The sequence below is a fragment of the Aythya ferina genome, assembly GCF_964211825.1.
Source record: "Aythya ferina genome assembly, chromosome: 2".
In the NCBI taxonomy this organism is placed as follows: domain Eukaryota; kingdom Metazoa; phylum Chordata; class Aves; order Anseriformes; family Anatidae; genus Aythya; species Aythya ferina.
Window position 1 is genome coordinate 50919710 of NC_140297.1, and position 18178 is coordinate 50937887.

At 38.3% G+C, this 18178-nt stretch overlaps 1 protein-coding gene across 3 annotated transcripts in view; it reads right to left on the reverse strand.

Annotated features, from left to right (window-relative positions):
* CDKAL1 (CDKAL1 threonylcarbamoyladenosine tRNA methylthiotransferase) overlaps nt 1-18178 on the reverse strand; it is a 429529-nt gene that overhangs the window by 275172 nt on the left and 136179 nt on the right. For all 3 annotated transcript variants that reach the window (XM_084510786.1, XM_084510787.1, XM_084510788.1), the window contains one exon: nt 11978-12026. In XM_084510786.1, coding sequence (XP_084366912.1) covers nt 11978-12026 — 49 coding nt within the window. The remainder of the gene's footprint in view (nt 1-11977; nt 12027-18178) is intronic.

Sequence of the window (18178 nt, forward strand, 5' to 3'; positions counted from 1 at the left end):
TGTTTGAAAATTTATTAAAGGACTAAGAACTGGCAAGGAGAAAGGGAAATGGATATAATGACAAACCTGTTTGGGAAACACAACTTTATAATCCCCATTTCTTTAGGAAAACAGGCCAAATAAAAACAAACACTAAAGTGGTCTAGAAAATCTTGTTAAATCTTTCTTTTAGATGTTTAGTAGGTTACCAGAAATGTTAGAAAAAAAATCCTCTGACATTTTCAAGTAAAATGTAACACACTAGGATCTGTGAGACTCAGACTCTCTTTCCTTCAGAGGCTTTCTTAATCGATGAAAGAAACTACACCTCAGCTACCACCTCCCATCCAATGCACTCAATGGTTCACAGCTCCGGACTGCATGATGCACTCAGGGACTTGGCTTGGTGATGGGACTCAGCAGGTCAGGCGGATGGTTGGACTTAATGACCTTGAAGGTCTTTTCCAACCTAGATTATTCTGTGCTTCTACAAACATCACTTGATGCCCCCTCGCTGGATTAAAACTGGCAAAATCCCATCCCAGCACAGTGCACCAGCTCAGGGTGTCTACAGCCTGGGAACAAAACACAGCAGCTTACTTTCATGGCATGCATGGCTACAGTTTTTCTCATATCCCTTCTGAATGGCACTACATTTCAAGTTAATATGAGGCTGCAAAACTTGTGTGTCATTCAAGTATGGTAGCATCCCCATACTTTTCACTCCGGACACCACAGGATTGAAAACAAAACAAAACAAAACAAAAAACAAAAATAACAGCAGTACTAGAAGATGAGCTTTAGCAGAAAGTTCAGTGCTTCCAGAAAGCAAACAGCACATCCATAACCGACTACAGTAATTTGTATTGCAGACACGCTTAATAATAATAATTAAAAAAAAAAAAAAAAAAACAGAAATTCTGGTACAGTGTGTGACCTTAAATCCTTTCTCTTTATTCCATACAAGGACTATTTTGTTTCATCCTAAGTAATCACTAAAGCATCTGTTTACAGCATTGTTGCTATTAATAAAACATAATTTGATAAACATTGAATCATACTTTTTCACATGCTGTAAATCTTTTTTTCCTCCACACTTATTTCAATAAAACTTAAAAATAATATTTTGTCATCTTCAATATGGGAAAGGATAAACAACAACTTTTTTTTTTTTTAATTGCCTGACCAGCCTAAATATCACATCAACATCAAGCATCACAGAAAGAGCAGTATCAAATCTCATTTAGGCTCTCTTTTCAAAACTAAGAATGGGGCACAACACTGCAATCAAGGTTTCCTTCTAAAGCACTGTATCTGATTAAGCTTCCTCCTCTTTGACCTAACAGGTTGGATAACAACAAAGCAGGTGTCCCAAACCTAAGACTAATCTCTTCTTTTTTTTTTTTTTTTTTTCTTTTTCCTTTTTAATGTTTGGTAGAAAACCATTTCTGATTAATCATAGTTCAACTCCAATAACAATGAGTGCTCTATCTCAGATATCAAACAAGCCAATCCTTTTTTGATGTCTCTCTGAAAGCTTTGAGATACAGCTTAATGACAAACAGTTCTCGTCAGGTCATCCAGTCTGCATCTGTTTATAGACCAGAGTCTAAACATTTGAGTACCATAAACCTCTTCTGACATAAAGATAACTTCTCTATTTCCACGTAGTGTACCAGCAAATAAATTTATATTAAAAATGGTTAAAGGTTAATTAAAGGTTTAGGTCATGCTCAAGAGCAGGTATTCACTAACTAATAGATAATTAATGCAGGTTACAATTTGAGAATAGTGCTAACTATGCCCAGTGAAGAAGCTTATAGAGCAAAATTACTCACAGGCAGTGTAAATGAAATCAAGCTAGAAAAAAATTTAAATGAATCAGAGCTCTCTAATTTTCAGAGCTCACTTAAAAATGAAATATCTTTACATACAAACCAGTGGACACAATTCACGTTACTTGGCAATGCCACAGGAGACAAGGTTGGAATGAATTAAATCAGGATATTAAATCCTATTGTTAGACTAAATAAAGGCTTTTGAATGTGTCAGATTGATAAACCACTATGCAGAATGCAAGTATTTTCAAGGCATTCATTTTCACTTGTTAAAAAGGATACAAAGAAAGTACCATGATATTAATGTCGTGTACATATACCTTCCTTTGTGGGTGGCGTGTGCTTCAGGAGCACGATAAGAGAATGCCTGAACTTGAAATACGAGCATGTGAAGGGAACTGGTAATAAAATTTCTTTGCCTTAAGACTGTAACATTAAATGTGCTCTGAACCTTAGACTACTGTCAGACCCCCACGACCTAGACCTGCAGAAGCTAGTGTGATTCCAGCAGACGGATTCAAACTGAACTGGTATTTTGCCAGCTTTGCCAGTCAGTCTGGCTCAGTCTTGGCCTGGCTCAGTCACCTTTAGTTAATTTTAAGAACTGTCTATCAGTGCTGCAAGTATCTGTCAGATATTAATAGACCGACTGTATTTCAAAAATAGCCAGCACCATTCAATGCACAGGCTGGCCCCCCTCAGTAGCTGCTGAGAAATATTTGCCTGAAAGATGGAACAGGGCAGCCAGCGACAGTCCCTCCTCCTTCCCTGCTCACCCCGCTGGAAATACAGTGTGCCACTCACACAGCTCCCGGCCCGATGCAGAGCACTGTTTCTTAGCTGTTACCTTCAAAGTTCAGTGCAGGTATCTGAGGGAGTTCAAAAACATAAGTTTAAAGAAAATCCTCAAAGATGCAGGAAACCCTAGCCTTGGCAGCAACAATTTCTATTGTTTTCAGCTTCTTCTGTTACTCGTTCTTTCCCTTTCCCAGTTACATCATTATATTTAGAGGTTGTTCACCATTTCCTGAAAGACGCTTTTTTTCCTCACAACAAGGCTGCCAATGTACAATTCTATACCTCCCAGCTGTCTCTCCCCTGTCTGTTTGATCTTCTCCAGCATCTTGAGGGAAAAGGAATAAGTACTATATCATGTACTCTTGCACACATTTCCTTCCACCTTTATTCACTTCTTGATGAATAAAGAGCTTCCTTTCCTTAATGCTAACCTTGGAAAAATGGCACACAGGAGCAGTGTAGCTAAGGAAGGCAAAGCAATTTGAAGGGAAAACAAAGGTGTAAATTTGCCCAAAGAAAAACTAAAGGAAGAAGTATAAGGAAGAACCAAAAGCGGTGATAAAAACTGGAAGATCAGTAAATATAAGAGTTAAACAGAAAATTTTAGTGAAAGTCACAGAAACATGCAAAAGTATGTCAAAGAGAAGGGAGCCTAAGAAAATCAAATACAAAAATAAAGGAAGAAGAGGCAAATCAGGAACTGTTACAAAACTTTTAATACCATATTAAATTAAGTTTTTATTTAGATTGACGTTGGTCTAACCCTGCTGCTACTGGACAGAAACAACCTTCTAAATGAGTTATTTTGGATCTCTGGGAAGGACTAACAAAAACAGCACCTGAGATGCAAGGATGCACCACAAATTGCCTAACACACTGCACAGCTAGCTTAGACCCCAAGCCCTGGTTTACCTTTGTGGAATCAGCCCCCTTGTGCCCATCTTTTCTGCCTGCCCTGGCACACAAATAAGCTGTCCCACAACAGACATGACTGACTGCAAAGGAATCCTCGAGCTCCCCAGAACAATCACATGCTGCCAGACAAGTGCAGAAACAACGACCACGCTAACCCACTTCAGGGCTTTGCTGTGTGAATGCTCCCATCAAGCATCCAAGCTAGCCAACAGCACATCAGCTACGTAGTGGTGACACTGCTGAGCGTCATTCGCGGGATTTCCTGCCTCTTGTAAACGCAGGGAACAGACTCAAAGGAAAAACAAACCCAACTGGAAGACATATGCTCTGCTCCTGGCCACCAATTAACATCTTTTCATCCCCTAGATCAGCAGAAGTGGGAACGTTGTGCAAGTCAAACTCCTCCTTCAACTGGTGTAGGCAGGAACTGAGTAGCTTTACAAGTCAGAGAATTATTCAGACTAATGATGTCAGGATTGCTAATATTTTCCCCAACTGCATGTCCCAGCACCACAGGAAAAAGAATGCTCTTGACAAAATGACTGGTCCCATCAGGTTGCTGATAGCAGGTGGTCTGTTTGGCCCTGTCTCCACAATGCAGAGCTCTTTCATAAAAGGATTATCTTCCACACTATATGGACTTGAAAAGGCTTCAGAGAAAGCTGTAGATACTATTAAGCATGTGGCACACATAATATTAGGCTGAAATATGCGTATTTACTAAGCATTGCACTTGAAATTAGCATCCAAGAACAATTCTGTTTCAGAAAACTCCAGGATACAAGCGCCACGCAGACGAAGATGGGCTTTTTAAAACACATTTAACTTCAAAAACAAGGTATTAAATAGAGTAAGACAGTTCACAAACTTCTGAAAGAGCTGTGCAGGTAGCCCACATTGATGGAATCCATAGATCATTTTCTCTCCATGAAATATAAAAGAACTCTTCTTTCCTGGTATTTCAACAATGTATCATTCAATCAGAAATATTTGTAAGCACTAAAACAGTAGAGTGCAACAAGTGAAACTGCAAAGGAGGTCACTATTAACAAGGAACTAATACTTGTCTAAAACTTTCACATAATTAAATTATGAAGATATAATCTTTTATGTATAATTATTCAAGAAAACAATTTTCATCATATCCACAGTACTTTCCGCTCTCACAGCAAAAGAGCTTGAAATACACGTACACTATTAAGGCACTATATTTTTCAGGATTCAATAGCTCCACTCTATTCTGACATCATGTGATATTTTTGTCTTTCTAAAAAAGTGGCTAAATGTTAAATCTGCTATAAACTCAAAACACTGGCTCCAGGCTTCAATAGCTCAGAGAGACAATGCCAAGAACCAGCTGTAGGAAGAGTTCCCCTGACCTTCTCTCCTCACCCCTCTGAAGAAATGCATTTGGTTAGGATCAAGGATGCTGTTCAAAACCTCAGGAGATTGTGGACAGAAGCTCGCAAAGAAAAAAAAAATGAATCAGATGAAACAGGCTGTGTGCTAAGGAAAGACAGTACTGAAGGGCACATTGTCAGAGACACTTGCAGTAGTACAATAAACTTACCTAATGTTTTTGGGGTGTGCAGGTTTGAACAGAACAAAATAAATAAGCCTTAGAATGAAACGCTGAGATGAACCTATCACTATACGCAGGAGCAAGCTTTTAGTTTGCTCTCTACTCTTCGGCTATCTATTTATATCCTTCTTATGGTTAATTAAATCGCACTGTTTTGAACATGCTCTGCCTTACATTTACCAGCCAAAGGATTCTCTAATGGAGCTATACAGAGCTAACCACAAGCTGAGCTGAGTCAGCTAACAGAGCTGAACCTATCCAATATAAATAGCATAGAAAAATAGGGATGTTGTAAGAAGATCATTCATTACAAGTGCAGAAAAGAGCACATATGGGTCTGGAAGAAAAGGTATCTTTTCCATGCACATCACAGACTCATTTAACAACAAACAATCAAAATTTTTCTATTCTGGTTTTCTGTTTGTTCCCTGCCATTGCTTGTTTTCCTGCCCCACTATTTGTCTCCCATTCAGTTTCTGTGAAAAATTCACAAAACAATGTCGTTTTCGTAACACAAATAGTCAGTTGCTCTAGTTTTCTATACCAAGTAATTGAAAATTATTACAAAATCTACCTAAAATTCTGGATCATCTCGCATAGCTAATAGTCTCTGTATGCCCAAAAGCATTTGAGCAGGCACAGCAAAAAGGGCAATAAACTTTAGTTTAAGAACCAAAAACAATTGCTGGGAATGGAAACTTCTTGCCTCTGCAAATAAAATTTTATGTTGAGCTCCACAACCATCGATCTTTTACAAAAGCAATTCAAGTGTGTCTTTGCAGAAACTTCTCCATAATTTCTGCATATTCCACATTGTGCTCTACTGTTTCTTTAAATTATGCTCTGCAAAACTAAATTCTCTAAATTGCTACTGGTGCAAATAATCATATTATTCCAAACTCGCCTCCTGAAAAGTAGAACTTCTCATCATTCAATATGCCAGACTTCTCCTAAGCTATCAGAAACATGAAATCAAAATTCAAGCCAGTGCTCCTGTTGAAGTGTTCAGGTGAATGAAAAGACCTTCATTTAAAAATTGTACGGCAAGATACATTTGAGTCAGGTTCTTCCTAAGTCAATGCTCATTGTCAAAGTAGTTCTCAAATTAACAGAAGACAAAAATGCTACTGCTTTAGGTAATGACATTCTTCCGACACATAAAGCTGATTTCCTAGATAACAACAATAACAATCTCTAATTATTGTTTTTTTTTACAGGATAAGTCCCAAAATTACTAATCCATGGACAACAAGAAGGGGGGGATGACATTTACCTTATTATGCTGTTAACCTCTGCTATTAATACCTACAAATTGGCGATTCTGACTCTTTAACCATTGTCTTTCCAACAATGTATCTTAAAGCTATGATGATTCCGTGTATTGCCTACTGAAAACCTGATTTAAATCCCCACCCACCTTTTTTTTTTTTTTTTTTTTTCAAACATAGATAACCCCTCGCAAAATTTCTGCAGCTAGTACCATGACTTTTCAATAACCTCAGTTCAAAAGGCAATTCTACTGCCTAGAGATAGTGTTAGAGACATAACAGCGTGTACTGGGTGCAGATGCCCGCACATTGGCAGGGGGGGCATCATCTCTGTGAGAAGAGACCACAGGGTGACCCTGCTTGGCCACATGCAGCTCCTCTCAGCCCCAGCAGACCCACACCTCAGGGCACTGCTGAGCCTGGCTGCTCAGCCTGAGGCACCTGTGGGAAAGCATTTGCCCAGAACGGGCAACAGCCACCACCTAGCAGTTGAGACAGAGGGATGAGGAAAAAAGTGAGAGAAACAGGCCTGCAGACATCGTGGTTGGTGAGGAAGGAGGTGCTCCAGGCAGCCTGTGGTGAGGACCACAGTGAAGCGGCCTGTGGAGGACATTGGGTCCTTGAGGAAAGCTGCAGCCCATGGAGCCAAACCCATGCAGGAACAGGTCTGCTGGCAAGAGCTTTTGGTCCACAGGGGACCCATGCACAGAGTGCAGTTGATCCTGGTTGGGTTCTGGCAGCCTGCCAAGGTCAGGCCACCACAAAGTGAAATAAATAAAACAACCCCTCCAAAACCACCCCCCTCCCTTTCTATGTCCTTTCAAAGGATACAGAACCAGACACTGGGGCTCGGTGAGGCCGCTACCCTCCCTCTGACCCCTCTCAAGCTGCAACTAGGCACAAACAGCCAGTTTCCTGACTGGGAGCCAAATTACACTTTTCCTCAGAAAGGAACTCCTAATGCCTACAGTTTTTATTCCTCTTTTGGCTCATCACCAGCTTCTTAAGTCAAGGCCACCCTTCCTACCATCATTGAAATTCAATAGACAGTATTTTATCTACTGTTACTTTATCTATTATCAGCAGATTATAAGAGAAACAAACAGCACATACAAATACTATTTAATATAGCTGGCATTCGTATACGTACCTACATACATGTACCCAAACATACATTTACATACAATCTCTCTAAATTATGCAATCTGGTATAAATTCTGTACTCTATATAAATGCAAACAGGTACTATTCACCTGCTCATTTTCATAGACTGACACAACTATCAGCAATCCATAATTAACAATTCAACGGTTAGTAAATGCTGGTTAATGTTTAAGCTGGGAATGGATGGGCAACTTCACCAGACAGGTCAACGTGACTGAAATCAAGAAAGGTTATGTGAAGTATAAAAGGCTCAACCCTGAAGTAATTTCCTTTGGCTGTTTTTAACAATCAAGTCTAATGACCCATTGTAAAACTATGTTTTGTGAAAACGTTTGACAGACACAATACAGACTAAACTCAATTCACCCTGTGCCCCTCATCTCCCTAAGGCCTAAGCTAAAAGCAAATTGTATACAAATGCTCCACTTCCATGTTCCCCACCCCCAAAAAGCTTCAACATGAGACAGCTAGCATGTCTAGAAGGGGAGGTGGAAAAAGCCCCAAATCCACATAGACCTGAATTAAAAACCAAGGGGAATTTCCACATCAAGCCATTAAAATCTGTCCTTTAAATTACAGACTAAATATATTTTCTTGACCATTTTTACATAAACCATTTCTATCTCAGTTTGTACATACACACACACTGAGCTATTTTTAAAAACAGCTTTCAGAATGGCTCAAAAATGCTGACTTGAGCAATCACCAGTGACATCCTGTGGTTCCCATCAGGAAAAAAAAAAAAAAAAAAAGCTTCATCTTAGTAGAACAGGCTAAAGAGACTGATTAACCTAAACAGCTTTGAAATTTTGTACAGAAATCTTACTTAATGAAAGAGCATATGTCAAGTATCACCAAGTTTTCTCCTAGTCCAAATAATTCAATTGCTACCTTACTATGTCATTACCAGGAACCTAGGCATGGAAGTGGAGCTAGGGTGCCCCAATGATGTAAAAATAGCTGTGAATTCAGTTGTAAGATTTGGGTAATGTGCAGAAGAAGAAAGTTTTGCTAAACTGTTCAATCAGAGACTTGCATGATGAAACTGTTCTATAAGTCTGTAAGACTGAAACACTCCAGCTATATTTTTGTGGCTGTCACTTTAAGAAACCTAATTCTAAGACTGAGATCAAATCTATTTGTCCAGCTCCTTGAAATCCATGATTATCTTAGATGGAAGTACAGAGGTTTCAAATTTTAGCAATATAAGCTATAGAAAGAGTACTTGAAGATGCCTCTAGTTAAAATACATCTTGGGACACAGTTTAAACCAGACATGACCTGCATACAAACATTGCACACTTTTAAAGATCCCTTTTGGAAATTGCAGTTTCAGAATATACCTGACAATCATGGGGAACCTGAAAGTTGACTTGTGATAAAGCTCAGGGTGATCTCAAAATGAGGCATCATGGGGTCTCTTAAAAATTATGCCCCTTACCACACTAGCAACCAAAAGAAACATGAGCATCCTTCTTTTCCATTTTCCGATGAAGAAGGATAAAAAGGTAAAGGCACATAAAAAGTGTTTATGAGTAAGCACAGAGTTGGGAACTACAATTATGCTGTTTTCAGAAAGGTGAAGTAAAGACCACCATAAACATTTACTTCTTCAAGCCATCAATTGAATCAGTACAATGACACTGCTCTGAATAGGGTATTCTAAACTTGACTACAAGACTGAGAAATAAAACTAGAAAAAACACAGTCATATTTCGTAGAAAGAGTTTTGAATAACTCCAAAAAAGTAGTTTTTGAGGAGGATACAGTAAGGAAAACAGTAAGTTTTCAAAAAAAAAAAAAAACACAACAGGGTAGACATTTTCTTGGTAAATGAGAGAGAAAAACATTAGGGGGAAAAAAACAAACAAACAAACAAACAGGGGGGGTTTATCTTAGTTAGTTTATTTATTTATTTTAAACAACGTTTCTGTTGTCGTAAATTGTGTACAGCAAAATTCAAGTATCCACCAAAAAATATTTGGTAGCCCTCAAGAAATGGGAACCTAAGGAAAACCAGTCTCTAAACTTAAAACTGGCAACTACGATAATAACTGTGTAATCTGGACAGAAAACCCTGACAACTCAGGCAGACTGATCTACAAAGACAGCTGCCCTGCAGGGTACAGATGCTATGCAGTTTAAACTTAGTTTAAATATTTAGTCAGAACATTTTTTTAAACTTTCAGTATAGACATAGCCGCACTACAAGAGTAAAGCACCCATATAATCTATTGATTTTCTTTAAAAAAGACAGGTGAAGGACATTGCATTGTATAACAACGACAAAAATCCAACAAAAAAAAAAAAAAGAATGTAAACTGGCTCTCAATTCAAAATTTGTATTTAATCCCCTGTCCCATACCATCTCTGCCTCCTCAAGATATTTGGGGCTTCAGAAATTGTAACTAATGTCACAGATTTAAGAAGACAATGCAAACACATTTCATTTGGTTTTAAATACAAGAATTTAAGCTTCTACCACGGATGTGTCTTACAGCATAAAGCATTCTTAACCAACAGTCCTGTTACCTAAAGTATTTTTTCTTTACTTAGTTAATGAAAGTTCACAGTTAGAATCATTTATAAAACACAGGAACAAAGAGTTTCACATTATTCTCTATTTGTGGAAGGTGATTACCAAATCCATAAATCAATGCATTATTTTTAAACAAATTTAAATGGAAAAACAAATTATAAGTAAAATCTCCTAATTTTAATGGTTGGCCTTTGTAAAAGCAAGACTTCATCACACCTTATGACCCCTGTCAATTTGCCAATTGTCTTCCAAAGAGAAATTCTGGTTCTGTTCATTTTTTCCCATAGAACTTATGAAATACTGTGTTCCATTACTTTCTGAGAAATCCCTGAAGGAATTGTCACCATGTATAGAATTCAACAGACCACTTATTTCTTTTTATTCAGATCACTTATCGTAAGCTAGAAAGGAAGCTAATTTTTTCCCCAAATTGATGCTTTTTAAAGCATAAGTGTACATTAAATTTTATATTACATTTTTCCAGAATTACATCCATACGCAAAATGCAATCTTATAATCAGTTCAATAAAAAACATAATTTTAACAATTGCTTCTGGAATGTTTGCCTTCTTTCTAATCACATAATATTCAGTCACAATAACCTGAGTAACTATGTTATCAAAAAAGCAGTAATGTTCTGAGTCAGTATAAATATTACAAAGCACAATTTTGTAAAGGGAGGGCATGCTGACCCAGGTTATCATCTTACTCCGTTAAGAATAAATACACTTCAGGAAAATTAGATAGGGATCTGAAATACTGTGCTGTTGTGAAAATCATGAAGTATCCCCATCTTCAACATGTTGTGATAAACACCATGATGTTTCTGGGAAAATAGTTGTGCACATTCAGTAACAAATATGAATACACTGAATATTTCTTCTTTGTTTGCGTAGTACAATAGGTTGTACCAAAAGTGTAGGAACCACAAAATAAGGACAAACTGCAAAAAGTTTGGGTTAGGAGTACATAAGAGTACAGGTTTCATCTCTGAAACTATTCAAAGCAATACACACCTTAAGGCCTTCAAACTGCAAACCCTAAAAACCTTACAGTACTACATGGTTTCTTAACATAAACATTTTTCCCGTCTTCTTTTAAGCTTTATTGCACCATTTCTATATTTTCATGTTGTACTTCGAAACCATCAAACTCCAGCATTAAAAGTAAAGGCAACATCTTGTGTACCAGACACTTGTTTATATTGAAAGTACAGCCAATTGAGCTAAAGCTTGTAATTTAAAGCTTCATGGAACAGTAATTTTTATGGCCTGATAAGTAATGGAGACAAACTTAGGTAACCCAGAAGGATCCAGACAAATATATTTATTTAATAGCAAATGTTTACTAGTGAGACTGGAGAAACAATACTGTCTTTGCCCCCCTTCACTGCAAAGTACTGCGTGTACACACACATGAACGCAGCCAGAGAGAACAAGGAACACAATTACAAAAGAACATTAAAGCAGCAGATAATTTATCTGTCCTGCTGAGAAAAGCTCAGGGAAATGAGCCAAAATAGCTGAAAAGAAGAAAACATGAGAGTACTAAACGTAAGAAGGTGGAGATAGAGCAATGAAGTAAGATAGAGCAGAAACTTTAAAAAGCACTCTACATCTACCTACATTGATGCAACTTAAATGGGTTCTTGAAGTCTCCTCAAGATCGTTTACCTATGAATCCAACAGGCCATGGAGCTCCTGCCAGAAAAGATCTCTGAAATTACTCCTTACGCTAAACACACATGGCAAAGTATAGCACTGCCCAAACATTTAGCTAGAGGGGAAAGCAAGAATTAGGTTGGTAAAGAACATGACAGCATTTCTGCTAGCTAATGCTTCTTACATCTCAGAAACCAGCTACATAACCGTGTAATTTCAAGTGTATTGCTTACCTTTAATAGTTTCCTCTACAACTTCTACTACACGATCTATCTGCTGAACCTTAAAAAAAGAAGTCAGAAGGTCAGTATTTAAGCAGTAAACACCTGGATATACTTTATATAACTCTTCTTTCAAAAGTGTGTTCTTCTGGATTAAGGGGAAGCAAACAGCTTGGAGGTACATTTTTATAGCCATTTTTTTTCTGTGCATCTTCATTCTTCCATCATAGTCCCAAAAGTAACTCTAAAAATCATCACTTAATTTAAAACAATTTTTGTCCTCAAAAATAGCAGGTTCCTTAAGTTCAGGAAAAGTCAGCAAAGAGATAGGAGAGAGGGATCCTATGGGCTCTTGGTGACAGAAGGACTGTCAGACTTCAGGCCTTAATTGCTGTTTGTGGTCCATTTGGTCACTGAAAGGCAGTGGTCACCCAGGCAGTCAACACCTGGGGAGCTCTACCAGCCCCTGGGGTGCTCGCCTCTTCCCAGCCTCAAGATGAAAATAGCAGATGAGGGAGAACATAACAAGAAGCTGAAGATACTGTGAGGAAGACTATAAGAGAGAAAAATGATGAAAAGTAAGGAGAAAGACACTGGAGCATGGGAAGAAACTAAAATATTGTGGTCAAGGTTAAGAGAACAAGACATTGTTCTAGACTTACTGCAGGGAGTGTTTGGAAATGGAAGGAAAAGCCCTAATATTTAATGGTCATGACATAGCACCTCTAGCAAAGATGACAAATTTATGGTCTGGTGTTACACTTGCCTAAATTCACATAATGTTATAAATAGTTCAGACATTTCTTTAAATATTCTTTATATAAAGTTAATGAGAAATAATATACCAAAGGGTGTATAGTGTAAGGAGAAAGAATCAGTATTAACACTGCAAAATTAAACACTCAAATTCTGAAAGTTAACATTCTTCCTAAAACTTTCATGCAAAGTGCATATTCCGTGTAATGGTTAGTAGGTATGCACATATAAATTTACATAAAATGCAGAAAACCAACATTCGGAAAGCCCTTCTGTGTACATTTAAATTAGTTCAGAATCTTTTCCACCATACTGATTTTTAAACACTGCTTTGGTCAGATGTACATTATAGGCACTTGATTTAGTATGATTTTTACATTCATTTATTTGGAGGTGTTTTTTTTGTTTCTTTGTTGTTTTGTTTCAGAAACAAGTACAAAAACACAAGATGCACAGGCATAAAGCGCTGAACCTGGTCTGCAACAAAGGAGCTTGGAACTTGGATCACTTGCATCAAAGCTACTGAATCTATGTGCCCTTAAACCACTGGGTTTGTCATTTCCTGTAAACAAATGTCTGCACAATCATCTCTATTTCATTTTCCAATTGGTCTAATAACAGCTAAAAAAAAAGATTATCTGTAGTTTGGTGTCTGATCTAGAGTTCCCTACTGAAGTCAGTGGGAATCTGTTCTTTTCCTGGCTTGGATTTTGGATCAAGTCCATGTTAAACTTTAAAAAGACAAAAAAAACAACTTTTGAAATAGAGTCTTTTCCAAACACAAATCTCTGCCACTTCTGATTTCTTAATAAAGCATATTAATTATGAACTCTAGAAATTCAGTTATTCAAAGTATCACTAATATTGACATTTTACTAATCTTATAAAAGATATATATTTAAGTCCTTTTCTGGATTCCAAGCATCCATATTATGGACACACTCCTATATTTATAGCAATCTACTCATAAATAAAGCACACGCAAGAACTTATGTGGAATACATGCATATTTACATGCTTGTAAACATATCCATTTCATATAGAGATAAGTTTAAAAAAATATGACCTAAGACACTTACACATGGATTTTCTATTTAGATTTTTAAAAAGCAATTTCGTATGTGTATGAATTTAAAATTATAAGCACAGACACAGAACAGTCTCTGCCAAATACATTGCACAAAATATTATTGCTACATATCTCAATATTAAACTGTTTACGTTCATAATAATTTAAAAACAAACAAACAAACAAACAAAAAACTCAGTGGTTCACAACCTGAACCACTTCTATAATTACTTTCTGTATATCTGGGGAATTTTTGCATAGCCCTGAACCCCCTGTTAAATAAAAACAGGGGAGAAAAAAAAAAGTGTATTTTCATTTTATCGGATAAATTAAATCATTCTGAATGTGTCTGTCAAGAAGAAGGTTCATGAAAGTAATTAAAATTATTCATCTTGGAGATAATGAGAACTGCAACCAGAAATGGATGTGTACTTGCCTTTATATGTTAGTTCCTACACTAAGCATTTTTCATTTGCAATTATTGCAAATTGTTTGGCTAAAGCCCTGAGCCCTGAAAAGGAAAATACTGAATGTTTCCAATCTTCATTTCAAATTTCTCAGTAAAACTGAGCTGAATCTGGTGTAAGATAAAATAAGTGTTTTGGGGATTCGTATTTGAAAAAAAAAAAAAAAAAAGGAAAAATAAGGAAAAAAAAATCACAAACTCAGGGCAATGAAGTTGCCTTGGCTGTATGGACGCCTGCGGGATTCCTTTCAGCATATCTCACTGACCTTTTGGACAATTCTGTTCAAGAGTGGTATCAAGAGCATCTGTAAACCTTCTTGACCCAATAATGTCTCCAAGCGGCATTGAGAAGCCCCTAAAGCAAGAAGACTTAAAGTTCCTACTGGTACACCACTCCTCAATATTTCTTTGCAGTGAGCATGAAAAATCAGAACCTTCAGGACTGACAACAGGTACATAGCTGCTGGATATAGCACTATACTTAACTCCACAGATTGTGTGATCTTGTTTCTAGTGTGAGCATCCACACAGTGGACATTTTATCCATTATAGACCGTTCTCCATTAGGATTTGGGTGGAGCAAAAACTAAGGGCAGACTGGAGCAGACAGCTGAGCAGGAATACAAGGGAACAAAAGAAGGCTGATGTACAAATCTGGGCTGAGATGGATATACAACAGGAGCAGACACAGGGCCCAAGGGATGAGGGGTAGCTAAAGCAGAAAAACCGCTGGAGAAAAAGCAAAGAAAAAGGCAGTAACATCGAAGCATGAAGCCTAAATTGAAACAAAAACCAGGAAAAATCTTTGACTTTCCTGGTGTGATCAGAGCTGGGCATTTAGTACAGCTCAGAAATGACATGCATCCAGCACTTAGATGAGGAAGACATCAGATATACATGCTGGGGCTGAAACTGTGTTAGAGATCACACCTGAACACACAAGTACAAGTCAGGCACTTTTCAAATCACTCCCTCCCAGGATAGCCTGGCACTCCCTGGGAGACAAGCCCTGAGCACTCTAACCGAGCCCTAGTAATTAGCTAGAAGACTATACAAATGCACACATGGTCCATTTGTCATCAGAGAAAGTCCCTCAGTTCCCTTTGTACTGTCATTATCACATTCAACAGATGACTGCTGGATGTAAACAGCCCAAAGACATGCTTGCAATGTGCTATGTCTGCAATCTTGCACTAGGTGATTTGTGACTACAGACAGACATGCATGTTTGAGGATGGTCACGCAAATGCTTCCAAGTGCTCAGCCATGATCTGAGTTGTCTCAGAAGCAGTATTAACATCCTGAAATTGTTTTGCAAGGCAAAGTGGAAAAAATACAACCTCTAAGAGTGCCCCGATAACCTCTGAGTACACTGAAGGGGTAGTTAAAAGTGAGAGGTTGCACATTTACCTGGAAATTTTCTACCAGGCAGAACTCAGTAATCTCAGAACAGAGAACACCATCTAGAAAAGTGCACCCGTAAATCTCAGAACAAATAATGCTATCTAGATAAGCGCACCCATGTACCTCACATGCAAGTAAGAGAAACTCTTTCCAGCTGTCTCTTCAGGCCAAGTCCAAGGAAAGCGCCAAGACCTTGCAAAGACCCTGCACTGTGTCTGCACTGCAATGTGTGAAGATGAAATGGTAGGATGACATCCAAAATTCAGCGAAATAAAGACTTTTTTTTTTTTTCAGTTTAATGTGCCCATTGAATTAAGGATGGACGTATTTTGTGGGTCAAGAGATTTGAACCAAACTCTCTTTGAAGTGATAGGACCAGCACAAAACAGGAGAGATAGTCTTCAGATGTCCCTTATCAAGCAAAGCTAGATAATAAGGGCTAAACTTCAGAAACGCAAAGATAGCCAACACATTAAGGATCTTTCCTGAGTGCCTCAGGGTGCTTTCTCAGTGGCTGCAGCTACAGTATGAAAACAAGAGGCTGGTTGTGAAAACCAGCAATTCACAAATGTCGAGTATTTTCTGAAGGACTGTCTTTTAATGGAGTCTGTGACAAGGGCATCCAAGGCACCACAGAAACACAGTTTGGTTCAAGCTGCAGCGCCAAAGAAGCTGAGGAATGATCTGGCCAAACAATGTATTGCAAAAGAGGTGGGAATGCTTAAGGCATCCCTGGCAGGCTACGTAACGAAAGAAAAGGTATTCATTTTCTCTCCTCTTAATACAGCCCAGAGATAATTTTAGATGGAGTCAGCTACCGGAGGCATGTTTACACCAGAGGCACATTGCCCCCTGCCAACTGTTGCAGTGCTCATGATTTCTGGAGTTATGCCACTGCCTGTTACATGGTGACTGTTCTGGTCCCATTTGAAGAGGATTAAATCCTACAAAATGAGCATTTAAACTCCTTCAGAAAACATCAATGAGCCAGAGACAAAGCGTGAGACCTCTGACACTTTTGGCTGAGAAGCTGGTGGTTTCCCCCTCAGATGAGTCCCAGCTCTCAGTGACTGACAAAGTTACACCACTGAAAAATGGTGGCGAGGCTCCCTTTAAAAACAACCTTCTCAAGGATCTTCCTCTGAAGTAAATGTGGGTTCTCCCCACAGCCTTCTTCCTTTCAGGCCAATTTTCCTTCAGCCACAGAGGGTCTGAAGGCAGAACTCTGGCATCGACAGGGCAGTGACAACCCCCTTGAGAAAATGCTCCTGGAGTTTCTCCTGACTGTCCTTCCTCTGCCACAGTTGGTGTTTCCCAGAGAAAGAAATTTATCTGAGGTAACAAGCAATGAGAAAGTACGTCAAATATCAGAAAGAGACTATAAAAAAAAAAAAAAAAAAAAAAAAAAAACACAACAAGTTCTTCAAGCCAGTAAAGGAGGGACAAAAGACAAGAAATGCTGTAGATTAAAATTTTTTGTTGAATGAAAAAAAGGAAAGCCATCTCAGCAAACCAAAAAAAAAAAAAACCCAAAATGGTTAAAGCTGAGGACAGGGCACGAGGGACATGGGGAGGGGGCAGTACCTTGCCTGCACAGCATGAGGCTACTGCTGACGCAGCCACCATCTGGACTCAACTGCTTGTGCACACCCCGAGACAGAACATACACAGCACAATTGCCTGAAGTAAAACAAGCTTTCTTCTTCAGCTAAGAAAAACCCTACTCATCTTTGATTTTCACTCCCGTATATAAGAAACAAATCAGTTACTAAACAGATAAAATAATCTTAGGTTAATATAGGTTGGTCTTCATTTAAAATAATCTTACAACCCACTCTTCATATTCCTTAAGATTTCTACTGCAGTTCACCAGCTCTGTTTCGCCTCACCTTCTTTAGGCAGCTCAGTCAGATGTTGCAGGCTAAAAGCCTGCTCAGCCTATGCCCTCTCTAAAGCCAGTAAAAGGGAAATACCCAGCTTCAAAAGTAACTTCAGATCTTCTAAAATCTAAATTATCTCAGAGATAATTATCTTCACTGACCATAAAGGCAGCCGAGCAAAACAGACTCTCAAATTACAGGACCTCAGTTAGGCAGCATAAATCTTAAGCCTTAATACGTAACTTCAAAAGGCATGTGACTAGACACTTTGACTTCAGAGGGATAACATCTGTGTTTAAAATCTGTGTTTAAAACCTTTGCTGAATCAGAAAAACACTGGCCACACTCATGGGCAAAATTCTGATTTAAGAAGGTATCTTGAGAACAGACTCTACACCGACTTTAAAGGGAAGCAGACTACCTCGGAAAAGCATGTCAACAACTGATGATCGTGGCTAAGCCCTGAGAGAGCTTAAGTGTTATTTTCATCTAAACTAATTCTTATGCCTTTTAATTCATAGAGCAGTATGTAACTGCTGTGGAAAGGAACAGTACCTATTTCTACGTCGATTTTCAGTTTAAAATGGTGAGCTTCAATGCAATTCCTTCCAGACTCTCCAGGCTCATACCTGAATACC